The sequence below is a fragment of the Trachurus japonicus genome, chromosome 1, assembly GCF_045865225.1.
Source record: "Trachurus japonicus isolate A0001 chromosome 1, Traja_1.0".
Taxonomy (NCBI): Eukaryota; Metazoa; Chordata; class Actinopteri; order Carangiformes; family Carangidae; genus Trachurus; species Trachurus japonicus.
The window spans coordinates 25909123-25935229 of record NC_140907.1 but is presented as its reverse complement, the minus strand read 5'-3'; the positions used below and the strand labels follow the sequence as shown (position 1 = coordinate 25935229).

The 26107-nt window shown below is 41.4% G+C and overlaps 1 protein-coding gene across 2 annotated transcripts in view; it reads right to left on the bottom strand.

Moving 5' to 3' along the window:
* Positions 1 to 3795: 3795 nt before the first annotated feature.
* tll1 (tolloid-like 1) overlaps positions 3796 to 26107 on the bottom strand; it is a 55350-nt gene continuing 33038 nt past the window's right edge. Inside the window, exons 11-21 of one of the 2 annotated variants that reach the window (XM_085782804.1) lie at positions 25867 to 25983; positions 25403 to 25548; positions 23826 to 24021; positions 23592 to 23717; positions 21680 to 21840; positions 21392 to 21572; positions 16089 to 16214; positions 12494 to 12621; positions 6960 to 7173; positions 6420 to 6670; positions 3796 to 5611 (exon numbers count right to left, since the gene is read on the bottom strand). In XM_085782804.1, the coding sequence (XP_085638930.1) occupies positions 5477 to 5611; positions 6420 to 6670; positions 6960 to 7173; positions 12494 to 12621; positions 16089 to 16214; positions 21392 to 21572; positions 21680 to 21840; positions 23592 to 23717; positions 23826 to 24021; positions 25403 to 25548; positions 25867 to 25983 (1781 nt within the window). In that variant the 3' untranslated portion in view covers positions 3796 to 5476. The remainder of the gene's footprint in view (positions 5612 to 6419; positions 6671 to 6959; positions 7174 to 12493; positions 12622 to 16088; positions 16215 to 21391; positions 21573 to 21679; positions 21841 to 23591; positions 23718 to 23825; positions 24022 to 25402; positions 25549 to 25866; positions 25984 to 26107) is intronic. The other variant, XM_085782812.1, reaches the window with a different exon arrangement.

Below are 26107 nucleotides of genomic sequence, written 5' to 3'. Positions count from 1 at the left end.
CCTGCCACAAAATCTTGAATAAGTACAAAATCATACATAAGTATTGGCAGTTTGCGCGCAAGAGTAAACATTTTGTGTGCAAACTGACTACATTAAGAGTTATATCTTTAATAAATTAGTGAAAACATAAATAAAATGCTTAAAATGGAAATATTCAAGTAAAGTACAAGTAGGCCTACCTCAAATTTATACTCAAGAACAGTATGTTTTTATTTGAGTAAATGTACTTTCTTATTCTCCACTCTGGGAGTATTTTAAGGGAAGGAAGCTATTGCAGATTGAGTAGACTGCACAGACTATATAAGGAGGGATTTGATTGCCTCTTGAGTTTGAACATGTAGCCAACAGTTCTCATTTTGCAGAAAGTTTACCACTGTGCCATGTTAATTATGGTAACTGATGATGGGGATACAGACAGGACAGCAGACCAGATAAAAAGAATAGGGTCCATGGCCCCCAGAAGTTCCTCCGACCCTCAAAAATGCCACATTATGCATTTTGCTCAGTGTGTGTGCGTGTGTGTGTGGTGTGGACATTAGCCACTAGTGAGCTTCAGATAATAATTCAGCTAAACCTCCAGCTACAAAGGCCTACATTTTACATATGTGTATATCATATAATTTTTCCAATTGAATATAAAATTACCATGTGCAAAGTAGTTATGAAAGCCTGCAAAAAAAAGCCGCATGACACTACTCAAAATATTTTCGCAGAGTTGGCAGGTTTGGAGAATAAGAAGAATTGGCATTTGCAGCTACAGTGCATTGTGGGAAATGTAGGCAGAGTGAATAGGCTGTTGCAGACAGTTGTTGGTGTGAGGTCAAGGGGTCAGTTTAACTTCTATTTTCTTTAGAGGAAGTAGCTCCTCATCAGCTGATGATGCTGGTGTCTGTGTATTGTTCACAGTCACCAGGATGTTTTTTCCAGGGAGTAACTGTAATTCTGAGCTAAAGAAATGAGTCAATCAACAGAAGGTTAAGCCGGTGCATATTCTCATTTGCCCAGGTCATAGTATTTCAAAGGAGGTTAAATCGAAAGCAACTGGACTTATATATATATATAACTAATAGTTATATACATATAACTAAGTCCAGTTGCTTTCGATTTAACCTCCTTTGCAACAGAAGGTTCATCTTTTAGGCAACACAGACAGAGATTTCCTGGATCCAGGTCCTCAAATGTGATAATTTCCTTCTTGTCTTTGTCTTTTCTTACAATGAGCTGCGTTTCATTTTATTTGAACCATTGAGAAAAGTAGAAATCACTGTGGGTTTATATGAAAACTGTGATTCACACCTTAAATATTCTCTAATATTTTTTTGACGACACACTGAAAGCGCTGAAAGATAAACAGTGCTGAGATCAGCTGGTAACTATAAGACTCAGTAAACAAATACTAGCGCTGTTGAGGGTCTATGAGAAAGTAGCATTGTCCATACACTTGAATTGGATCGAGCGGGTAGTGTAACGCTATCCTCACAATCTCAACAAGTAAAACTGAAATGATATTCATTATTGGAAAATTATAGAGATATATTTGATATGATGTAAAGTGAGACAAGCTTCTTTTTTTTAATTTGGGTCTATCTGACACCATGCTGCAGCTTTTGAGGATCAGACACAGTCAACCCACAGACTCACAATACACAATATAAACCTGAATGGTAAACAGTGCACTAAACAAGAAATAAACACCTCAAAGCTTTCTTTTATAATAGAATAACTTCTAATCAAAAGAGGTTTGTTTATCATGAGTGTTGTACATCTCAGTGATATCAGTCTCTGCTCTCATGAAAAATCTGCAGTCAATATTTTTACTTTTAGGAAGGAATTGTACTATGTCAGAGCACTGCCCTTTGAAAAGCTCACAGGTGGCGCCCTCTGCTGGATACCTGGTGGTATGACTGTAGTTTTCGACAGCTGGTCGTGTGTTTGTGTGTGTTGTTGTTGCACTCAGGTTGCACCAAATGTGTGACAACTGAAGCTCATCAAACTGATCCGATAAAGGTAAGTGGCTTGTCCTCATGTTCTAACAAGCTGTGGCGTTTAAAATGGGTCAAAACATAATATGTTCACAGAGAGGATGAAGGCCGACAAGGTTAGAAAAACAAGAATTTGAATTCTAAGAATGAGAAAGAAGATTTTTTTTAAATCAGTTAAATGCCCAAAATATTATAATATTATTAAAGCCTTCACATAATGTTAGTATTTTAAAATAAAGAGTAATCCACCTGGGTTAAAACAGTGCAACACCATTAAAGTGTTAAACTCCATAGACCGTAGTGCCTGGTCTATGGAGTTTAACACTTTGATGGTGTTAAATTTTAATCACTAGTAACATACTAAAAAAAGAAGAAGAAAGAAACTGTTAATTGATTAGTTAATTCTGCATTTCAAAGAGTGACATGGCAGCAGCAGGAGCTCTGATTGGACGGTGCTGACCCATGGAGATGTGAGGTCAGAGCTGTTTGTGGTTGGATGATATTTTAGTTTCACACTGTTTATCAGAATTCAAGGTGAAGCATCACAGTATGTACTATAAGTAGCAATCTCAAATATCTCTGTTTCATTGTCTTTGGGGACACCAGTGGTAAAACATGGTAACTGCAGGCTTGTTCTTCTTACAGTAATAAAGTGGTGAAATGCCCCCAATTTTTTCTGAAGCCAACGTGGAGTAGAATGGAAGAAAAATAGAAACTTCAATTTCAGTAATTCCCTGGAAAAAGGAAAATCATGTGACACAAATAAAAGATCAAGAACAGCGATTGGATAAATATAACTACGACAAAATTATATGAATTCATCATTTAAACATGAACTATGAAAACAGAAATATCATTTGGAACAAGTAATCTTTTTATTTCTTTTGAGTTTTTTAATGCATCATTTAAATGTTAAATTTAATAACAGCTATTAGTTTATTAATTAATCATAATTTAACAATGCCAAAAAAAAAAAAAAAAAAAATTCAGATGGCACTCTCAAGACTCCAAAGACTCAAAGAGGAACACACAATAATTGTAGAAATAAATCCATAGAAACAAAAAAAATAAAAGTCCAACAAAACACTCAGACGAGCTTTACACTTTTTTTTCAGAGTAGCTTCTTTTACTTTGCTAAACAACTGGGAAAAATGAGTGACTTTCATTTTAATCTGAGCCGTCGACGTCCAGATTTCATCATCATCACGTAGACAACACATGATAATTATCACAAAGGGAAAATGCCAGGATTTGATTTATGGATCAATAGTTGGCACTTGTAGTACTTTGTCTCATCTAAACAGGCTGAAAAAGCAGAACTCATACACAACACAGAGTCTAACAATAACAATATATGAACCACGCATGTAGTGTTTTTTTTTTGTTTGTTTTGTCTTTTTTTTCTTTTAAACCTGTGTGTATTTTTGACTGATGGAGAGGACTTCCTGTCAGTGTCTCTGAACTACAGACACGAAGATGTTGATGATGATGAAGATGATAAAACAAAAGGTGGGATGATGAAACAAAAACTGGAGTGGATGGGGGTCACCTAGAGCTTGGCACGTACAGCAGTGAATGAGTCAACTTAAAAACATGCAGCTTACAGACACACACACATTATTAGTCTATTTTTTTCCCTATAAACACACACACTTACACTTAATGCATTTAACACAGAAATGACTGCGGCCTGTATGCACCTGATACTGAATGCTTTGCTCTCCACGCTCCACATTTACGGAGGAAAAAGTGTGTGCGTGTGTGTTCAGATACTGGTAAGGGGGGGAAAAGCACAAAAAATGAGATGTGTGGGGTTTTATTTTGTGTGTGTGTATGTGTATGTATGTATATCTGAGAGCAGCTACAAAAATGACACAAACACACATGCACCATAGACACTATCTCACACGCAGACTACATTTCCCATGTTTTTTTTTTTAGTTGTCACAATAAAACCATTCAAGATCTTCAAACAAATGAAATAACGCTGCCGAAAAACCCACAAAAACACTCTGCAGACACAAGACACCTGTGCAAGAGCATAGGAGCGACCTCCAGTAGCATACATTTGGTTCTAAGGCAAAAATTGTAGTTCCACAGGACTAGTGCTGCTGATGCAGTGCGCTGTCTGCACGCTGACCGTGTCTCCTCCGTTTAAAACACCTCCACGCAGTCATTCAGTGTAATTTTGTTTTGTTTATTTTTAGCACCATGGGAATCTCTCCTTCAATCAGATCAATCGTGTCACTCCGAGAGACAGCTGTGAAAAATATTCCCTTCTGATATCCACTGAAGAAATAAAAAAATAAAAATGAAATCTCATGGTTATTGTGGTTGAGGAGGAAACTGGAAACATCCATGAAAGTTGCTCGGTTTTGTTACAAGATGTTGAAAATGAAATGAAAAAAAAAACAGCATGGACACACATACAACATAATGCAAGGCTTAACATTAACATCACAGATCATATGGAAAGTCTCCATTTGTGTTTTTTTTTTTAATTTTCTTTTTTTATTTCTCCATTCAACAATGGTCGTATGCATAAGCTTTAAGCAAAAAAAAAAAAAAAAAAAAGGGCAAAGCAAAGGACGGACTTCATCCTTTTTGTTTGTTCTTTTTCTCTGTACACGCACACACACACACACACACACACGCACGCATACACACATACATACGCACACATACAGTAAACACAATGGATTTTTTTTTACAATAAGACATGAAATAAAATCATCTGCAGCCGTTCTGAGCTGGGTTGAAGAGACCAGTTCCCAGGCATCAAAGGCAATAAAAACGTCTGTTTAGTGTTTTTTTCCTTTTCAGTTACTGTGGGTGATGAGCAGCCGTCTGGTCACAGTAAGTCGCACAGTTCAAGGATTAAGGAGCCGCAAAAGACTCCTGGATGCATTTTAACCTTGTAGCTCTTTTAGTTCCTTTAGCATCCATAGTTTATAGTTCAGAATATGAATCTAGTGTGTGTGTGTGTGTGTGTGTGTGTGTGTGTGTGTTTGTCGTCTTTTGTTTGCACTTGTGCAACCGTCACTAACTCAGTAAACTGATCTGGGTTTTTCTGCCGCCCCTCTGTCTGCACTCAACGAGGGAAGCTGGATGTGCAGTAAATGAAAAAAAACAAAACAAAACAAAAAAACGGGTTCCTCCTCGAGAAGGGCTCACTCCACTCGCACGTTGTTTCCCCACATTTGTTCAACAAACTTCATATCGATATCTCGTCGTGTTTCCTGTCTCGCCTCGGGGTGCGATGACCCGCGCGGAGCCACGGACGGAGACCAGTGTTCACCAAAGTGTCGTCTTCCTCCCGTGGCTTGGCCGACGTCCACAAAACGTCCACACATCTGTCCGAGAAGATGGGGAAAAGGGGGGGGGGGGGGGTAGGGGGAGACAGGCTGTACTTTTCTCGTTGCCATGGCAAAGGTCGGGGGTTAACAGTGGCGGGGCTGCACAAGAGGTCAGAGTGTCGCGGGCTACGTGTGAGGTCATTTCCTGGTGTGAAGGCTCTCCTGGAACTTGGTGCTCGTGTAGCGGATGTGGAAGCCCTTCTTGCTGATTGTGTCGTCGCTATGGAAACGGATCAGCATGGCGTCTCCGGGGGAGTAAATCCCCTCCCTTGGCTGAGGAAAGGGAAGATAGAGAGACATGTTGTGAAGCTTCTTTTAAAGGTTCATACAGGAGCTCCTGCATGTTTCAGCTCATTTTACAAATCAAACAGCAGCGGGTCTTTGCAACAAAAAAGGAAAAAAAACATTTTGATGGACACATTTTGTATTTTTTCCACCTTTCAAACAGGTTAAAAGACCAAAAAAGACCTAAATCAACAATACATTACTCCATCTCTTAATACCTGCCCCAGCTGGACACTGTGACTCATATTGGAAAGAATGGTGCATTTGTTAAGTGCATTTTTTTCCACAAATGAACAAGCATGTAGTGTGTTAATGAATATTTATAGCAACAGGATACGGGTACGTGGAAAAATTAGCTACAGTTCATGGATCGCATGATGTGGATGATATGGATGTGTTTTTATTAGTGTTTCGATGAAAAGGAGCTTTATCACAGAGAAATAAGCAATACATAAAGATATATTAGATCTTTTCATGAACTCTGTTGTTAATAACAAATATATTAAGGTCTACTACGACTACTTCACACTGTTCATCCTTTTTCTCTCTCTCTCTCTTTATTCGCAATAAATTCAATATGCCTGCTCAATTCCACCTTTGTTCTGTCTTTGATTATTTGTTTGTTCTGTAATTGCCCCTTGTCCCATACTGTCCTGTAATGTGTGTATAAATGTTCAATAAAAAAAAAGTTTAGGATCAAAAGGAAATGAATGAAAACTGACAACTGCCTTTCCATCATTTGGCAACTGGCAACTCTAATGAATGAACTCTGTACGAAGTCATGACGACGTCTTACCCCTGAGCCACAGAAGCGTCCGAGTCGATGTGAGTTGGCGTCGTACCCGTTGTACAGCTCGATGTAGTCATAACCACAGTCGGCCTCCTCCTCTACCTCGAATGTGATGAAGCTCAGCTCGATGCCGTAGCCCTGTTCAGCCATCAGCAGCCACTCGCAGTCCGTGTGGCCTGGGTAGTTGTTGTCTCCAAACTGGGAGTGAGAGTAGAGGTTCTTCTGACGAGCTTCTGCCTTCAGACGACCCCCGCACTCTGAGGAGAGACGGACGGAGGGGAGAGTGAATTTTGATCTTCTGAATTTGGCATTTATTAGTTTTTGTGCTGATCAAGAGAGAAATAAAAGCCAAGTCAGGTTTCACGAATGACTTCCTTCTTGCATGTGCTGTTAAGAACCACTAGAGGGAGATAGTGCTCTTAAAAACCTTAGAGATTCAAGCTGGTGACTGTGAGTGATGCTCTTGTTGTAAAACACAAAAACTCACCAACACAAAGTCCTTTAATACACACACAGACTCAGACACACGTGCACACAGATACACACCTGTGGAGTGTGTAGCTTGGAAGCCCTTCCTTTGCACCGAGGCGTCCGAGATGAAGCGGAGGTACATCTTGTTTCCGGTGGAGACCAGAGGCTCCGGGATTTTACTGCCGCACAGTCGACCCAAGATGGCCGCCGTGTCACTGTCGCCGTCGAAGGCCTCCAGGTGGTCGTACGCACACTCCTGGTGCTGCTCGATCTCGAATTCATTGAAGGTCTGAAGAGGAGGAGGCAGAGAGGGAGAGAGAGAGAGAGAGAGACAGTGTTGAAACGTGACCTGTTCACCTCCACTCAAATATTTGACATGTCAATCATCCACAATAATCAATAATAAGTAATAAAAAATAAATGCATTTCTGAGAAGACACTTTGCTTTTGTATTTTTACTTGCAGAACAGGTAAATGGGATGATTTTTTTCTTTGCAAATTGGGTGAAATTACCCTTTAAACCTGCAATAATGAACTCAATGCAGGTTTTTTAAAGTGACTATGAGGTCTTTCAAAAAGCGAAAGTGTTTTCAGACTACATTTCCCATGAGCCTCCACGCGCACGGTGAAATTCTTGGACCGGCGCAAGACGGACGAAAGCAAAAGCATGTGCCAAGAATGTTTTCATTAAACAAGAACGAAAGTCGGAGGTTCGAAGACGACCAGATACCGTCGCAGTTCCGACCATAAACAATGGCAACTAGCGATTCGGCTGTGTTATTCCCATGACCCGCTGGGCAGCATCCGGGAAACCGGGAAACCAGGAAACGCTGGGCGAGTCGACCATTAATAATATCAAAATAACTATAAAGACAAAAAGATACATTTATCGAAAATGGACCCATTAAAGGGACAACGAGGAGTTTTGGAACACTACATTTATGAGCCTCCGCGCGCACCCTGAAATTCTTTGACCGGCGCAAGACGGACTCATGTTTTCATTCATCAATAATTAAAGTCACAGGTTCGAAGACGATCACATACCGTCGTATTTCCGACCATAAACGGCGATTCAGCAACGTTATTCTCATGACTCGCCACGAAACCGAAAGTAAAGAAACGCTGGTTGGCTCGCCCAGCATTTCCACCACCACTAATAATAACAAAATAACGATAGAGACATTATCGAAAATGGGCCCATTAACAAGTGTGGGTAGCGTAGATTCATCCACATTAACATGAGACTCTTTTATAACCAAAAGCAAACTCCACGGGGTCTCTTTAATGAATGAAAATAACTTCTCCTTATGTCACATTATGTCACATGAACACAAGAAATAATAACAGAGGAAGGGTGTTCAGAGGCCTGTCCACTCGTCCCAGTGATTGTTTTCACTGTTTATATGGAATCAAAGCAAAAGTCTCAACTTTACAAACTATATGTTGAGTCCAAGAGAAAAAAAAAACTCTGAGACCAGTGACTCATGAAAGGACTGGAAGCAGCAGAGTGAGGAAGAGAGGGACACTAATGAGCAGAGTGTGTCCTCTGCAGCAACCATCATTATATTGTGTCTTCATTAAACACACTTTTCTTCATGGTGTCAAAAGTATCACTGCACAAACAAGCTCGGCCTTTAATTAACTTAAAACACAACAAAACTCTGTCAGCGCTAACTCAGCTGGAACAAGATGAGAGTCAGTTTCTTTCCAACCATCTTTCTAAAAACATATATCAAACTCTTTCTATTGTGGTAGAAATGATATTTTAAAGTCCATTTAATCTGTGTCTGATGTCATGAATGTTGTAAACCATCTATTTCTTGACAGTGTGGAAATGGTTTTTTCTGTAATTCACAGAGCAGTGACGACAACTGGATATTAGTTTTCCGTCGTTATTTTTAACCCAATTAGTTGGATTATGTTGTGTATAGATAAATAAAAACTCAACCCTTTTACTGAGAGTTAGACATGTTTTCAAAATATATATATACACACGTTCTGCATTTTTAAATACATCAGAGGAGGAACCCGCGGCCTCGCTCCGTCTTTGCCTACACATCGCTGACACTCTGACATGCATGTAACACAGGAGTCACGATTCATAATCTAATCAAGTCGCTGTGAGCTGACTCATAACACCTTGCAGGCCTCTCTCTCTCCCACGCACAGTCACACACACACCCTGACTCCGACTCGTCTCCTGAGCCCATCGCTCCATCACGCCACCACAAATCACCACCACCACCGCCGCCGCCGCGCTGACGAAGACCGACCCAGGCGGAAGGAGATGGGGAGTGTGAAGGTGGACTGATGTTTCTGAGGATGTCGTTTTGCTGTGAGGGCTGTGAGTGTTCGGTTGTGAGGACGATGGTGATGGCTTCCAGATGTGTCTCTCTCTCGCTGTGGCTCGGGGTGAGACGCTAGAGTTTGTGGATCTGTTTACTGTTCCCAAGTGAACTGTGTGTGTGTATGTGTGTATGTGTGTGTGAAAGAGTGAGAGTGAAGAAGCAATAACAGAATGACCTTCATGGCTATGTGCAGATTTCTGGTATTAAATTTATCCTGCTGTGATGTCATTACTGTGGATATAGAGCGCACCCCTGCTAATCTCAACAAACACACACACATACACACACACACATACACGATTTGCTGAGTGTGGATAAAAGATAGCAACACTCAACGTAGGCTACCCATCTGCTGAATCTGTGTATAGATCACATGTCGTCAAGGTGTGACGGCACGGTGTAAGTGTCAACGTGTGATCGTAACGTACGTGATGTAATATGTTTTTTGGTTGTTGCGTAACCGATAATAAGAGATTATCAAAACTAAATAACGGCTGATGAGGCTGATGACAATTTTGATAAGATGCAGCCAGTGAGGAGCCAAATCCGAATATTCTGTAGGACTACACACTGCAGACTGTATGTGTGTGTGTGTGTGTGTGTGTGTGTGTGTGTGTGTGTGTGTGTGTGTGTGTGTGTGTGTGTGTGTGTGTGTGTGTGTGACACTACTTGCATTTGGGAACACGAGTAGGTTTTAGGAGGATTATCCGAAGCACGCTTTGTAAATGTGACTGTGTCTGTGACTGTGTCTGCATTTGGGTCTTTGTGAGGACACAAATTTTGAGTTTTGTGTTTGTGATATTCAAGTTTTAAATTAGTTGATCAATAGTCTAATAGTCCGATTGACAACCAATGAATCAGTTCTCACACCAAACACCAAAGTTTAGCTGCTTTTCTTTGTCTTTAGCCACAGTAAAGTGGATCTGTTCAGATAACCTTCAGCTTCCATCAGCCAGGACGGTATTTTCCTCTATTCTGATGTTTCATACACCAAATGATGAATTGATTCATTAAGAAAATAATCACCAGATTGATCAAAAATCAAAAATTCATGCATTCAGTCACTTAGCTGCAGCTGTAGTGCATTTAACTTTGCATACCCAGGAGTGTTGCTTGCATGCTGCTGCAGAAATTAATGTCAGATGCTTTTTGAGATCACAGTTAAAGCACGTGAACAAGTGGGAGCGGTGGTCTGGTGTTAACTAAACATGGTGAGATGCTGACTCTGATCGGCTGTGGTGGGAGAGACTTGTATGCGCAGGTATGTGAATAATGTGACTCAGATTGTAGCCAGTTGTTTGTGTGTATGTAGGAACTGATACAAAGAAAGCCTCAGATGTTAACAGGGTCAACTGGTCTGGCACCCATTTCGTCGATGAGCTGTTTGAGGGCATCAGGTTCACAGTTACAACACCGTTTAGGTTTAAAGTAAGAATACGGGTTGTGGTTGTTTTGTATCTTGGATGTTTAATCACTCCACTAGCTAGCCTGTGATATTTTACAGAGCTTGAATCTTCATTTAAACTTCATTTAAAGGGGAACTATGCAAGTCTGGACGCTTTTCCACTGTTTTGCTAACCCTCCTCCTGGCCATGTGCATTTGTTTACAACAAAGCCAGCGAGAAATCAATCAATAGAGCGGTGCATAATGTTATATATCATACGATGTTACAACGTGTATATTTGTGTAGTCTTATCTGTCATAAACAGGAGATGGCGGGTTATGGGGCGTTTTTTTTGTTGTGGTGCGCGGAAACGAGAGCTAGGACACCGGGTCGTAGGCTCTGATCTAACAAAGTTGTTTTTCAGCTACGAGACGCTAGGTGGAAGGCAGAGAGCCTCCATGCTCCCACGTAACAAGTTACATGTCATTTATTAAAACATCACAATTACTCCAAAGCTGTTTAATCAAGGTAAAAATGTAGCATAGTTGAGGTTAAAATCCTGCATAGTTCCTCTTTAAATAATTAGTCACTTGGGAAAGCAACTTCTGCGTTTCGTTTTTCTTCAGTTCTCTAATTTATCTACAGAGGGTCTGTTATACTGTTGTTCCGGCAGCACAATGTTGGACATGACAACTGTCAAAGATCATCAAAAAGTGTATCCATTATCTCTTGAACACAATAAATACATGTATATAATGTAAATATGCAGAAGTGAGATGCTTGGTTCGGCGCTTTGGAAAGATTCAATTTTCTGGTCTTCGGACGTGGAACAGTTTCCAACCTGCCCACAGACGACAGCTCATCACTATATTCTTGTCCTTTATCTCGAGGAGGGAAACAAATTGTCTGTATTTTCCAGGACAGTCAATTCAACCCTGGACAGTCCGTCATTGTGTCGACTACTAGTGGTGTGATCACACCCACCAAGTCACGTGATCAATGACCATAAACCGTATAATCCTCTGAGGTCTGCGATTTTCAAATTAAATAAGAAGTTAACCCATTGAAGTAATTGTATTTGTGTTACTTCAAAATTAAATTTGAAAAAAATAATTAGTTACACTACTCATTACTGCAAAAATTAGTATAGAAGTACATACTCATGAATGTCAAGACCACTCCAAGTAAAGTGCAAACAGTGTCAAGCATCCCTCGTGAACACACCTGAGACAGGAGATCATCTCTTCAACATCCTGCTCACACTGTCAGTCACACAACATCTGTCTGAGCTGATGTGGCGTCACAAAACTCTATTTCTCTCTATTTCTGCCCTTTGTCGCCGTCTCGTCATCATAAATAACAATAACAATGCAAACATGAGCTGACAACAAAACTCCAAAGTATAGTCCTAAGTTGTTGAATCATAACTGTTTCATTCATTCAGTGTTTTAATGAATAAGTAGAACTGCAGTAACTAACTATCTGTGTCGACACACAAAAATGCTTATACACACTCAAACGTATGCATGTGTGTGTGCGCGCACATGCAGCCTGCAAACACACACACACACAGAAAAACACAAAGACACAGATGGCCACTGCCCAAGGCCTCTTTCTAACGCATGAGCACACGCTTGCAGTTAGCCTGAATATACAAACGTGCTCCCTCTTTCTCTCTCTTTCCCCCCGTTCACATTTGGATTTCATATGTGGAACATGTGAAAGAGAGATCATCGTGTAAGAAGGAGGGGGGCAGCCCGAGGGTTTTTTACACAACCCACAGACAGAATAATGCATTGTTATGAGGGAAGGAGGAGGCATCCCAGTGATCCTCAAGAAAATGTGTTGAGTGCTGCTTCGTTTGATGAACACTTACGATCTTGACTCTGTGGCCCGGCGTGGCTGTGATGTCCCAGGTGCACTCCTTACGGCTGGGATACTTGTCCGGCCAGTTAGGGCTGCTCAGGGTCCCACTGGGGCTGTGGATCTTATGCTCACACTCAGCTGGACACACACACGCACGCACACATAGAAACACGCAAGCACACACATGAAGAGGAAGTTAAAAATCGTGGCTGCACAGGAAAAGGTCAGAGGAAATGGAAAGAGAACAGGAAGGAGAGAAATGAGAGAACCAAACTAGAGAGAAAAGATCTCAAAGAAACACATCCTGGTGACAAGTTCACTGAGGATTTCATGTGCACAAAGACACTGTAGTTTGTGTAGTTGCTGTACTGGGCAAACTTCATTCACAGACATCTTAAAAAAAACATAGAGAAACGATCAAATATGATACTAAAATGTTACATTTTCATTAGTTTAGCAGTAGCAGGAGATTAACTAAATGTTAAGTTTAAATCCATGTAGAAGTCAACCAAATGATCATCCTACAGTATGTCATTTCTTTGAATGTTTACATAAGCAACTACCCAATAATATTAATCTATTATGGACTAATAAAATACATATTTAAATATTCGTACACACACAGAATTTGTTGCAGACACTGCAACTTGAAGTCCCGAGCCTTATTTACACTGATGTTTAGGAGCATTGTGGGTAAATTGAGATGTTTGCAGTGGCTGTGTTGCAGGCTTTTTTTTTCTTTTTTTTTTTGCACCTTTACTGTTCCTGTACAATCCAAATCCTCTTGACCAATCAATACTCTGTTACTGTACATCATGGAAACAGTTATCAGCAATTTATCTGGGCAAACTTTTTGGGTGTCTCAATGTGATGATCCCACAATGCATTGCTAAGAACCCCGATTGAAAAAAAGAAAACACTACTTTGAGATTTACTGCAGCATAGAAGCTTGGTTTCACTCATGGGCAAGTGACTAAATCCTGGCAGCAATGCCACACACTACGTTCTTGGCTGAAGTTGGACTCTTGGAAAGTTTGCATCAGTTACAAACTGTACCAGATGAAGGAAATACAGCACATGTGTGTTTAGTGTGTTTGTGCATTTGGTATAGGTTAAATGGATGTGGCACAATGAAGATGATGGGATGCAGGAGGCATTCACAAGACAACACAATGTGCTCCAGAGAGACAGTTTTTTTTTATTTAGAGTCAGATAAACTGGACCCATGTACAGAATGAGACCAATGGATTTACATGAACAATGTAGAAATGTAAAGGAGAGTTTTACAACATGCAATATAATGAACACAGACGTCATATTCCACAGACACTGTTGCCACAGGAGACTCTACAGACCCTCAGACTGTCAGCAGTTGAAAATAAACTACTTGCACGATATAGATTTGATCTCTGACATTGAATTGTGTCATAATTATCGTGCCTGACAAAGCATCAGAGGCAAAAATACTCAAATCTTTCACATTGTCAAGTTGATGACAGTAACAGAAATATGACTGCATCACAATATTAAAAAAAATTAGGTTAAAAAGAAAATCAGCTTCATGAAAAGGAAGAAACTAAATCTCTGAAAGTTTACTTGTCTTTCTTTCATTTCCTCTTGTCTCATAGTGTTACACACCTCTGGCAGGTGAGAGACATCCCTTAATCCAACATGTTAACAGCACATGCCAGTCTGTGCAAATGTGTCTCCACACGATGGTCAAACCACACGCACACACAGTATGTACAATATGGATGTAAACACACATACAAACACACACACACAGAGGAAGACCGCACTACATGCAAAGCTTTTTAAGCTCCCAGATGTTTGAAACATGAGTCTTTTTATGAGCGGCACAGGGAGCCTTTAGTGAGGTGTGTATGTGAGTGGTGATGTGATGTGTGTGTGTACACGTTCAAAAGTTCAACTTCAAAGGGATGAGTATAATATGTCAATTCAAGAGTTGTGTATTTGCATGTGTGTGTGCACATGGGAATGTGCCGGTGGCTTTTAATAAATAATGTTTTATGTCAAACTGAAACCCCCCTGTGATTTGTGTTTCTCACATGCAAACACACATCACAATAAACACAGCTTTGGTGACTTACAGGCAGAGCTGTTTGTCTTTTGAAGCAGGTTCAAGTCCAATCCCAAGTCATGTCAAACAAGTTCATGTTAAGGTTAAAGTCTGGAGAAGAAAAGCATTGATTCCCAACCCTTGTGCTGCAGACTGGTGCTCCTTAACAAACAAGCTTCTCAGAGGGGAACTGTGAGGAACATAATAACGTTGTATCTTCAGAAGATTTTCTTACAGCGGTAAATTTTAACTTGTGCAGTCATTTGTGCTGCATGTGCTAAAAAATGTTTTTTTAAAGTCTGCAGTGCACGAAAGGTAAGAAACCACTACTTTAGACCAAGTGCAAGCAGAGGCGATTTTAGCCCAAACTCGCTTTGCAGAATCTCATTTTCATGTCTCTTTTCTCTTTCCATGATTGGCTTCACATCTTCCCCAAACTTTAAAATTTTAAAAAAAAATTTATTTTACTTTATGTTTGTGGGTGGTATGGCGTGACACATCTCTGTTTGTGTTGTGCTGTTTTTATCTTTACGTCTTAGAGCTACGATTTACCTGGCATTCATCGCAGCATTTGTCTCGCTTCAAGACAGTTTACACAGATTATGACTAAGACTTTAAGAGACCTGTCTTGTGCAATATGACGTGTAAGATTGTTGTTTTTATATAGTTTACATCAAACAAATTGCAAGTTAAGTCTTAAATCTCTCAGATAAAGGTTTTAAAGGACGTTCGAGTCAAGTCTCGTCGTTAAGATCAAGTTTTTTAAAGGACCAGCGTGCAGGATTTAGCGACATCTAGTGGTGAGGTGTTGGACTGCACCTAAATGAATACCCCCTACCCTTTAAAAGTGGGTGGGAGTACCTGCAGTAAAGACTTTCTCTAGAGACTGTGTTCGGTTTGTCCATAATGGGCACCAGTAGAAACATGGCGGGCTCCATAGAAGAGAAACTGCTGCCTATTCAGATATAACGCGCGAAACCCAAGCTAACAAAAACACAGTTCATAGTATTACATACATTAATGAATGTAATATCAATAATATATTCAATTTCACCAATAGGTCCCTTGAAATCCTACACACTGGTCCTTAAGGAAAAGTTATGTTGTATGTTGAGTCTTTTATAACTGACTCCATGTGCTTTCACTGCACAGACTTAATGATTATATATAATAGAAAGAAATCACATGTAGCATTAAAAGTGTGTTGCAAGGCCTGTCTGGCACTTTTTTTTGTTTTTGTTTAGTTTTTTAGGTCAAACCCTGAGAGTTTCATGTTTTTGTCTCCAGCCTCAGGTCGACAGGAGATTAAAAAAAACAAAAAAACCACCAACCTTTCCTCAAATGGGGAGGGTCAGTCTGCTGTCATGCGGACTCTGATGCGGGTAGACAGAGTAGGGATTGTACGATGGACGATGACTGTTTTTATGAATGAGCACATGCTTGTGTGGGTGTGTCAGGACATGCATGTGCGCTCCGATGTTTTTGTGCCAGTGTGTGTGCGGATGTGAATGTACGTGAAACCCACCTTCCTTACAGTCATGTTTGTTCTCATGCAGTACAAAGCCATGGCGACACTGACAAACGTAAGAGCCCACTGTGTTGATGCACTCGTGCTGGCAGCCGCCGTTGTCCTTGCTGCACTCATCTTTGTCTGTGAGAGATACACATGCAACACATCACTCATGTGGAAACAGCAAAGAGACTGGGTGGAGGGAAGGAAGAGGTCAAGCTGGGGGAGAGGAGTGGAAGGATGAGACCTTAAGGACGAGGGGGTGGGGAGGTGGAGTATGAGAAAGAAAAGATAAAGCAAGTAAGTAAAGGAAGGGAGGGGAGGGAGTCAGTGAAGGGGAATGTGAGGTAAAAATTAAAAGGAAAGTGACAGAAATAGATGAGCAAAAACCAAGAGTATGAGCTGACACGTCCACCCAGATCATTATTCAACTGTCAACTCAAAGTTTTAATTATGAGGCTGATAGTTAAAGCCCAACAGATGGTCAAAAAAAGGCAGAACCATCACAGCTTTAAACACAATCTGCAGCTCAAACCAAAACCACACAAACACTTAAAGTTTTCCAACAGGGTGAGGTGAGAGGAAACCAACGACTAACAACAGAAATCAGTGTGTGAACAGGGAGCTAAAGAGATAAACGCCCTCAAATTAAAAGACACCTCCAAAGAGTTAAGTTTGTTTGTGTGTATGTATGTGTGTGTGTGTCAGGTTCAGTTGGTCTGTGAAACTGTCTTTGTGCTACTCGGGGTCATGGCTACAGCTGCTCTGTGGTCAAACGTCTCTTGACCTCAAAAAGCTCTTTTCAGATCAGCTGTGCTGTCCTCGGGCCAGACCACCACGGCTCCGTCAGTCTGAGGAGAAGCTGTGAGACCTGACGGGAGCTTCGGTCTGTCTTCACATTACAGTATGAATCTCTGAAATTAAAAAAAACCCTCTCCACAGTAACAACTGAACCAGACCTACTTCTGTGTGACGTCCCAACATCACAGTAACATGGTAGGATATGTGGGACATTAAGTTGCCATGGTGATGCCGTAATGTAGACCACAAATTCTCCCTAAAAATAAACTGATTAGTTTTTGAAGAACTTTGGTCCATAAATTTGCATACTAACAAGGAGGACTGGTTTTCTTCAAAGAACAATAGCAGCTTTACTGCTGCACATGAAATGAATGAAATGTGTGTTTTTTTAAGTCATTAACAGCTGCTTATACTGTGTTGTTATGATGCTCGTAGCTACACGTACAGTAGTACACTCTGTGAGAGATAAACTTGAGTGAGAATAGTTTACTCAGTTAAAGGGCATTTCTAGTCGTAATCAATGTTTACCTCAGATATCAGGTCACCTATGATCAGTTCATTTCATACCATCCATACTCCCAACTGCAGCGTGTGGACGTTTACATTTGTTTTTGTTCAAGAATCTATCGTTTTTTCAATGTTCATTAATGGGCTCCAGACTAATTTTAAAATTATTCTGAGGTTGCAAGTAACGTCCTTTTGACCATCACCTAAATTTTTAAATTTGCTTTACAATTAAATTAAATCAAAATTCGGACGCATTTCAGACGCATTGTTCCTTTCCGGGTCAGAGAACAAACACCTCAGACGCTGTGTCTCAAATTCAGCGGCTGCAGCCTTCAGTCCCTCTACTGTTGTGTTCTCTGACCCGCGGTACTGTAAATCCGAATTTTGCTTTAGTGCATTAATGAACATTGAACAAATGATAGATTCTTGAACAAAAACGCTGCAGTTGGGAGTATGGCTGGTATGAAATGAACTGATCATAGGTGACCTGATATCTGAGGTAAACATTGATTACGACTGGAAATGCCCCTTTAAGTATATTGCTACCACTCTCACATTTGTCTGCTAAATATAAATCTATATGCTGCAGACAGCATATGGCTATCAAATGGACTACTACAAGACTTTTGCATGATTTCATACATACTTCCCCAATTTCCAACTGATATATTTTAGCATCTTTGGGAATTTGGGGATCTGCACTGATTGTTTGGCTGCCAGGTGTGAATTTAAAACGATTGACAGACTGATATACAGTATGGAGACCTCAAACAACAAGAGCCGACACAACAAAGGTGTTTTTTTTGCTCATTTTACTCTCCCTCATCCTCTAATTTGTGGCCTTTTTTTACGACCACATGGCTCCTCCACCAGGATGTCTGGGTGATGATGACAAAGGCCCCTGTAGTGAAGCCGAACGCTGTGTGGGGAGCAGAACGGATCACTGCGTGGAGGTGGAAGAGGCTCTGTGTGGGGCTGCTGCCACGTTGACAACGACCACAGTGTCAGAAAGAGAGAGAGCAGGAGATGGACAGATGACCGCACAGGAAGACTGAAGAGTGTGGGAGACGGAGCAGTGTGTGTGTGTGTTTGTGTATGTGTGTGTGAGACTGTGAGGGACAGATTCCTATAAAGAGATGTGAGATTAGACACAGACACTGAGTCTCACCTCAACTCCAGAGCTTGTGAATCAAACTAGATCTGCTTTTAATGAAACCACTAAATCCTTCTCTTGCTCTCTCTCTCTCTCCCTCTCTCTCCCTCCCTCTCTCTCCCTCTCTCTCTCTCTCCCTCCCCTACTCCGTGTGTGTGTGTGTGTGTGTGTCTGTGTCTGATGTGGTATTACGGTGCTATTGTGGGCTCAGTCTCACCCTATCACAGGCTAAGAAGCTTTGCGGTTGATGCTACACAGTGTTCATTGTAGCTTTCTTCAGGTCAAGCACACAATGTCCACATGCACACACACATGCACGCACTCACACTCACACACACACACACACACACACACACACACACACTCACATGGATTAGTAGTGTGTGGGAGGTTTGAAGGGACCTCCCTAAAGCTGCTGGCGTGTCGCCAACCAAAAGCTATCCCTGGAAGTTTCTGACAACAGCTGAGCCACTCACAACAACTTTTTACACATGCACTCGAACGCATCATCTGTGTCTGACTAAGTCGTTTCTGCACAGCCGCACTCCACTGAGCGCGTCGGCCGTGTGCTCCAGGTGTTCTGCAGGTACAGTAGCTGACGAAACAGTCGACAGCTCTATGTCATCTGAAGTGGGAGGAAGTCGTTTTGGAGCAGAGAGAGAAACCGGCGTCTTAAAACTGTTATTATAACCGATAATCTTCATTATCTGGTGTTAGCATACAACAAATTCATCCGTGCTACAGCGAGTAGGGGATGTTTGTTGCGTTTTGACTGGAAAATCACAGCTGTGTCCAAATTCCACACTATGTAATAATAATAATTCTCACGGTATACACTGTATTCACACTTGTGGAGTTTTAAAAAAAAATTAAATAATATGCATTTGATGTATGTCTTGACTTTTCAAGGTGGTGCTGACGGTGCACTTTTGTCCCATAATGCAATGCACAAGAGAAGAGCTTCTCACAGCAGCAAAACATTGAGACACTCCTGAAGGATCACTAAAAATAAAACTGATTTTGAAACTGACTCTATATACTGTAACTTGGCTTGCTTGACATTTATTTGTACACATTATGTGTGATTTCCTTGTAGAAATAACACAGTATTGTAATACAGATATGTAAATATTTTACTGATGTCTGCAAAATCACATATAAAACTAATGTTGAGAACAATGACGGCTCCATTTGCATCTATTAAATTAGAAAATCTCTTGATTACAGCTGACAGAGAGGGAAATGTGTAAATCAAAAATGTTTTATTATAAAATGTGACTTGGTTTTGTATCTTGAAAACAAAAGAAGGATCAGAGACCTTCTATTTAACTAAAATTTTCATGCCTTTATATCATCCAGAGCTTTTTACTTCTAATTTTTTGTTTCTTTTAAGCACATTGAATGACCACTACATATGATAATGTGCTATGCAAAAACATTTGTCTTGCCTTGCCTTTCTTCTTGATACTCTTGATTTCTATTGGCTGGTGTGGAATTGGGACACGGCACATGTTTCCCTCTGGAGGAGAATGGATTGAACAACGATCCACGCCATGAAAGCAGGATCCATCCATTCCCTTGAATCACTTAGTAGACCTGAGCCAATCAGAGAGCCCGATTGTGAGGTCATGTTACCTCTGACCTTTGATGAGGCCGCCAGCTTGTTGTTGATGCGGCCACGAGCGGGAGAGCGGCCGTGCTTTATGTCCTGGCATGACTCAAACACAAACATACGCTCCTGACACAGAGCCAGCCTGTCTGAAGGAGAGAGGGCAGAGCGTGGGGTGGGTGGGTGGGTGGGTGGGTGCAGGATGACAGGGAGGAGGCTCAGGAGGAGCAGCAGCACAGACAGACAGACACAACACAACACAAGCAGACAAACTTATACTGTATGGACACAGGCATATGCATATGGACACAAATGCAAGCAAACATACACAAACACAAAGCAGAGATGGGCAGATATGAAATGTCAAACAGGCCTCCCTCCCTATGCTGTGGATGAACTCTCCCAAAGCCAGCAGCAAAGAGAGGAAACTTAAATACTCGGCAGCACAAGTCCACAAAGCTCTGTTCATGCACGACACAATGAAGTTACTACAAAAAAAATCAAATTTCCACCTGTTACAAACCTACTTCTGCTAAACTGCTCTGCACTCTCCTGGCTCTTTATACAGTGTCTAAGTGCAGATGGCACGAGCTGTAACGAACGGCCCAAGTCCAGTCCAGCCCCCCACACCCTCCCACGCTCAGTCAGTTTGCACGTTCCTACGAAGGGTCCAAGTGACCTGATGACCCTAAAGTGGGAGTGGGTTGTAAAGCCGTCCAAAACCAACAACAGGCCTGTATCGATGCAGGTTTACCAACCACTCACACTGCCAGACAAGTTGCAGCTTCACTTCTGAGCGAGATTACCTCACCTCAGACTATTTCTCGTGCAAATTATCTTTCAGATCAATATTGATATAATTACAATATCCTGTCTGGAATATTTTGGGGTGAAAAATTAATTTCCTGTTTCAATCAGAGAGCGGCGGGCGAGGACGTCCCAAAGCTCGCCAGTAAATTTATACCTTCCCTCTATCAAACACTCTCACTCCATCTCTGAGCAGTAGCGTGCAGGGACGGTACTGAAGTCGGGCCTATTTCCAACTGTGAAATGTCAGTCCATTGAAACTACCTCAAACTGCTCCTGCAGAAAAATCAACACATCTGGTGTCCGTATGTTGTGTATGCTAATTATGCTCCAAACACTCACATATTTGCACAGATATGGCTTCACAGTTCCTCCCACCCTTGACAAAGACATATAAACCCACACACACACACACAGCACACACTCACACACTTGTCCTACCTGAGAAGAAATGGGCCTTGAAGCCTTTCTTGGAGACAGTGTTGTCAGACTTGAACTCGATTCTCATGTTGTTGTACTGAGAGGTGATGACTTCAGGGACCTCGGTGCCGCAGTATTTCCCATGCAGCTTAGAGTCGGAGGAGAGGCCGCTCCGCACCTCCACATAGTCGTATTTACACACCTAAACACACATGCACAAACAACTCTATGACACACACTCACTCTCCTTTTGTATTGTGATTAACATAAGGTATAAAAACACACAGACACAAACACAGACACACTCACCTCGTTTCCCTCCAGCTCAAAGGCCTCAAATTGCATGGAGATGCGGTACTGAGTGGGAGCGACCACCTGCCACACACAGTTCTTGTTTGGTGGATACTCTTTAGGCCAACCAGGGGTGCTGATGGTCCCATTCAACTTAGAGAGGAGACCGCCGCACGCCGCTGCAAACACACACACAAACCATTCAGAGAGAGACAAGATAGAAAGAGCAGGAATCTGAGACTAAGTGGTGTTTGAGCTAGATTATACCTGCTCTCCCTTCATCTCTTGCCACCTCTATAACATGTGCTGTCCAATAAAAGCAACTTGCAAATCTTTAAAAATGCAGAAAATACTATGTGTTTACTTGTTTTACCTGAATGCAAAAGTATATTGTCATGTCAGAGTAAACTACATCTTCAAAAGCTGACAGAGCACACAGTTGATTGATGGACGTGAAATACTTCCCCAATGATTGGATGAGAAGATCCCGTAGCATAAAACTGCAAAGAAGCTGCTGAAATGTATCGATCCAGCTCCAGACAGTCGGACAAATCATATATTGACGGCTGATTAAATCTACAGTATATACTGTAAAATCATCGGGTTCTCCCAACTGCAGAAAAATGTAGCTGGGATGTTCATCCTCTTAATTTATCAGCATAAACCAAACCATGTTGAATCAGATGGACTTTTAGTTTTTATTCCTTAGTTTGGTTTCTAATGCCTTGACTCTTTCGTGCAATGGCTTAAATTACTTTAAGGGATCCTTTGTGTATAAGGCAAGAGTACGGAGAAAAGCTCACAACTTTAGATTTTAATGGTGTATTGTGCAAGTGTTTTTATTTCAAGAAAATCTTAAATTGGACTCTAATGACTCTTACTTTAAGATGCTTTGTGCCACTGGCTCCAGGGCTCCCTGACTATCTGCCACAGCCCACAGTGCTGACAAAAGCAGCCATTGTCTTTTTTTATTATTTTTTTAAACAGTTTTGGTTCAAGATTTACTAGTTTTCAAAATTGTGAACTATTGCATTTGTGAGTGAACAGACTCCAGCCCGTCATGTCCACAATTTCTCCACCGCAGCTGTGAGTTATCATGGTTGAGCAGTCAGCTTTGTGCAAGCGGGGTTGGGATTTTACTGCCACAGCTGTGCGTAGCGTTAATTTTGGTCAGGAGGGTGATATTCCTGATACAGTAAAGGCTGGAATGTGGAAAGCCTCTGCTTCCATCCATCCCAGTGGGAATATTTTTTCCCCAGAGCACCCCCAGAGTCTGCGAAAACGGAAACGTGCTTGGAAAGTCATCGCTACTGATGTTTGTTAATTTCTTCACAGGAAATGGGCAAAGTTACTCACAAAAAGCACCTGTCCACTTCACCACATTTCCTGATGTGGCCCAGCAGCTATTTCTCCTGACCCCGTTCTCACCGCCAGGCTCAGCATTAGACAGCTACAGACCTCAGCATATTTCCAAACTCATAGGTTTCATGTTTGTTTTTTTGGGATAATCCACTTTATTCAACATTTTCTCACACTTTTTATTCAAGGTGGATGCCAATGGTAACTACTGCTCTTCAAAGAAACACAGCAAAAAAACAAAACAAAAAACCCACAATTTGGATATTTCACTAGCAGAGCTTTTTCTCTGTGCCTCTGAAGTGGTTTGCTCAGTTGTTTCAGTATGTGGGTCATTACGGGTTGTTAATCTATTTCGCGGGATTAAAGGACGTTCACAGCGTTTGTGGCACAGGAACAACGAGGCATGTGGCTTTGTGTCAGAAAGATGTTTTTTCCTGTTGATCGAGGCCGGTCGGATGTTGTTGTTTTTTTTTTTCTTGATGAGTTCGACTCATATCCGACAGAAACAAAGGAATGCACACGCAATCATGAGTTTAGCATACCACACACACATACACACACACGCTGTTACCTTCGCAGCTCTTCTTGTCAGGAGCTAGTTCATAGCCAGGGTCACAGGCACACTTGAAGCTGCCCAGAGTGTTTACACACCTCTGTTCACATCCTCCATTGTCTGGTTTGGCACACTCATCCTCCTCTGAAAAACACACACGTCAGAGCACATTTTCACGCACATAAATAAAAACGCTTTGGTCCATGTGAGGAAAAAAAACACACAATTATACACACACATGCACACGCACACCTTTGAAAAAGTTTGCGGCAAAGCCGGCCTTGTTCACCGTCCCGTCGGAGACAAACTTCATCCAGAGCGTGTGTGACGTGGAGCGCACGTCCTCTGGTTTGTCGTAGCCGCAGAAGCGACCAATCAGGGGGCTCGTCTCCAGAGGGCCGTCCCGGACCTCCAGGTAGTCGTACGCACAGCTGTCGTGCCTCTCGATCTACCAACGCATTCACGAAGGTGCACACGAACACAAGAATACACAAAACATCACTGTCAGCTTCAAATATTCTGTGACAAAAACATCTTACGAGCTACATAATATAGCACAAAGTTTTCAATACATATTTTTGTCGTGAAATTATAACAGGCACTGCAAAACACATACAGTTTGGTCTCTTTCATGTATGAACATTATCTACATTATTTATTATTTATTTATTATTATGTTTACATAAAATTTTATTGAGCTAGCACCAGCGCTCTCAAATTTTATCATCACTTTGCACAGTATGGGCACCTTTTTAATTGGATTGTTGAATGTTGTTGTTGTCTGTTGTTAAGTGTGTGTAGACTTACAGTAGTTTAGAGTATATCAGTGTGTTTTTTTGAGTTTCCTTTAGTCAGATTAATGTGCTGTTTTGTCATGTTTCTTGTTTTTCTTAATTGCACAGTCACTGGAGTATTGCACATATCATTTCACTGCAATGATCCTGAATTATTGTATGTGACTGAATAAATTCTCTTGAACTCTTGAAAATCTTTTAAAAGAAAACACAATGTTTTCACAAGCTGGGGTTTGTCCATCATATTGGTTATAAGAACGTACAGTAATTGCGGTTTAAGAGAGGTGGAGATGCTGCTTTTCTCAGCTGCATCTTAAAGGGTTAATACTATGCAGCAGCTGCTCACACACAATGTAATCAGCAGCATTGTTTCACCTTGTTATGCAAAGTTGTTCATTAAGTCTAATTCATGATTAAAACTGTTCACCAAGTCTGATCGCCAAAACAAACTTGATGCCAAAACAACAAAAATTAAAACCAGATAAAAGACTAAAATTAGCAGCATGAGACATCATGAACACTATCGGATATTTCCCCCCCCTAAAATATTTAGTTTTATGTCCAGGGATTATCGGGGGGATTTTTGCAAATGAATCATAAAAAGATTTAAGTCCCGTGTGTCACAGAGTGTGTGTGTGTGTGTGTGTGTGTGTGTGAGGCTGGCGCGGTGTGTAAGAGGTTGATCTGAGCAGCAGCAGTGAACTTTTTACCTTTCATGTGGGGGAACAGATCAAGTCATTTAGCACGTTGACAGTTTTAAAGCGTAACGACAAATCTACTCCTCAACTGTCTGCTCTGTGTCTCTATACGCCCTCTCTCTCTCTCACACACACACACACACACACACACACACACACACCATCTTTATTAACTTCCTAGCAGTTATACGAGCGTGAAATTTGACCCAGACATTCCTAAACACACACACACATGAACACAGAGGGTGAGACAGACGTAAAAGAGAAATTGAGAAACACACACACACAAACATGAACACACGCACGCACGCACGCACACACACACACACCAAGTCACCTCAAAAGCCTGGAAGCTGAGCCCGACGTTGTAGCCCTCTGACACCGTGATCCTCCACACACACTCTTTGGAAGGTCTGTAGTCATCGGGGTAGTTTGGAGACTGAATTTGTCCCGAGTCCTTGGTGATCTCACCCCCGCAGATCGCTGCACACACACACACACACACACACACACACACACACACACAGAGACACACAGAGACAGAGAGACGGTGAAAGAGAGAAGGGCAGATGGGATGTGTTACCTCTCACTGCACTGACCCAACGCACCTGAAACACATTCTGTGTTCCCTCTGAATAATGAAAGCCCCGAGAAAACATCACACCAAAGTCACAAGTCGAGCCTCTTCTTGTTTCACAGTGTGCAGCGGCTCTGCAGTCCGTGCATTATTCACATGTGTATTTGTGTGTTTATTTATTAATTGATTACTGAGTGAGTGAGTGAGTGAGTGATGGAGGTTACCTTCATAAATAGCAGCGAAGCCTTTTCCCACCCAGTTGCTGCTGCTGCGGAACTCAATCCACATTCGGCTATCGGTGGAAATCAAGACGTCAGGAACTTTATCTCCACAAAACCGGCCTGTAAAACACACACACGCACACACACGCATTAACCCTGTGAGGACTGAACTGTTGAAAAATTTGGGCAATATTATAAAGGATCAAAGTGAAACTTCCTGTAGTGAAAATAAATGAATACATAA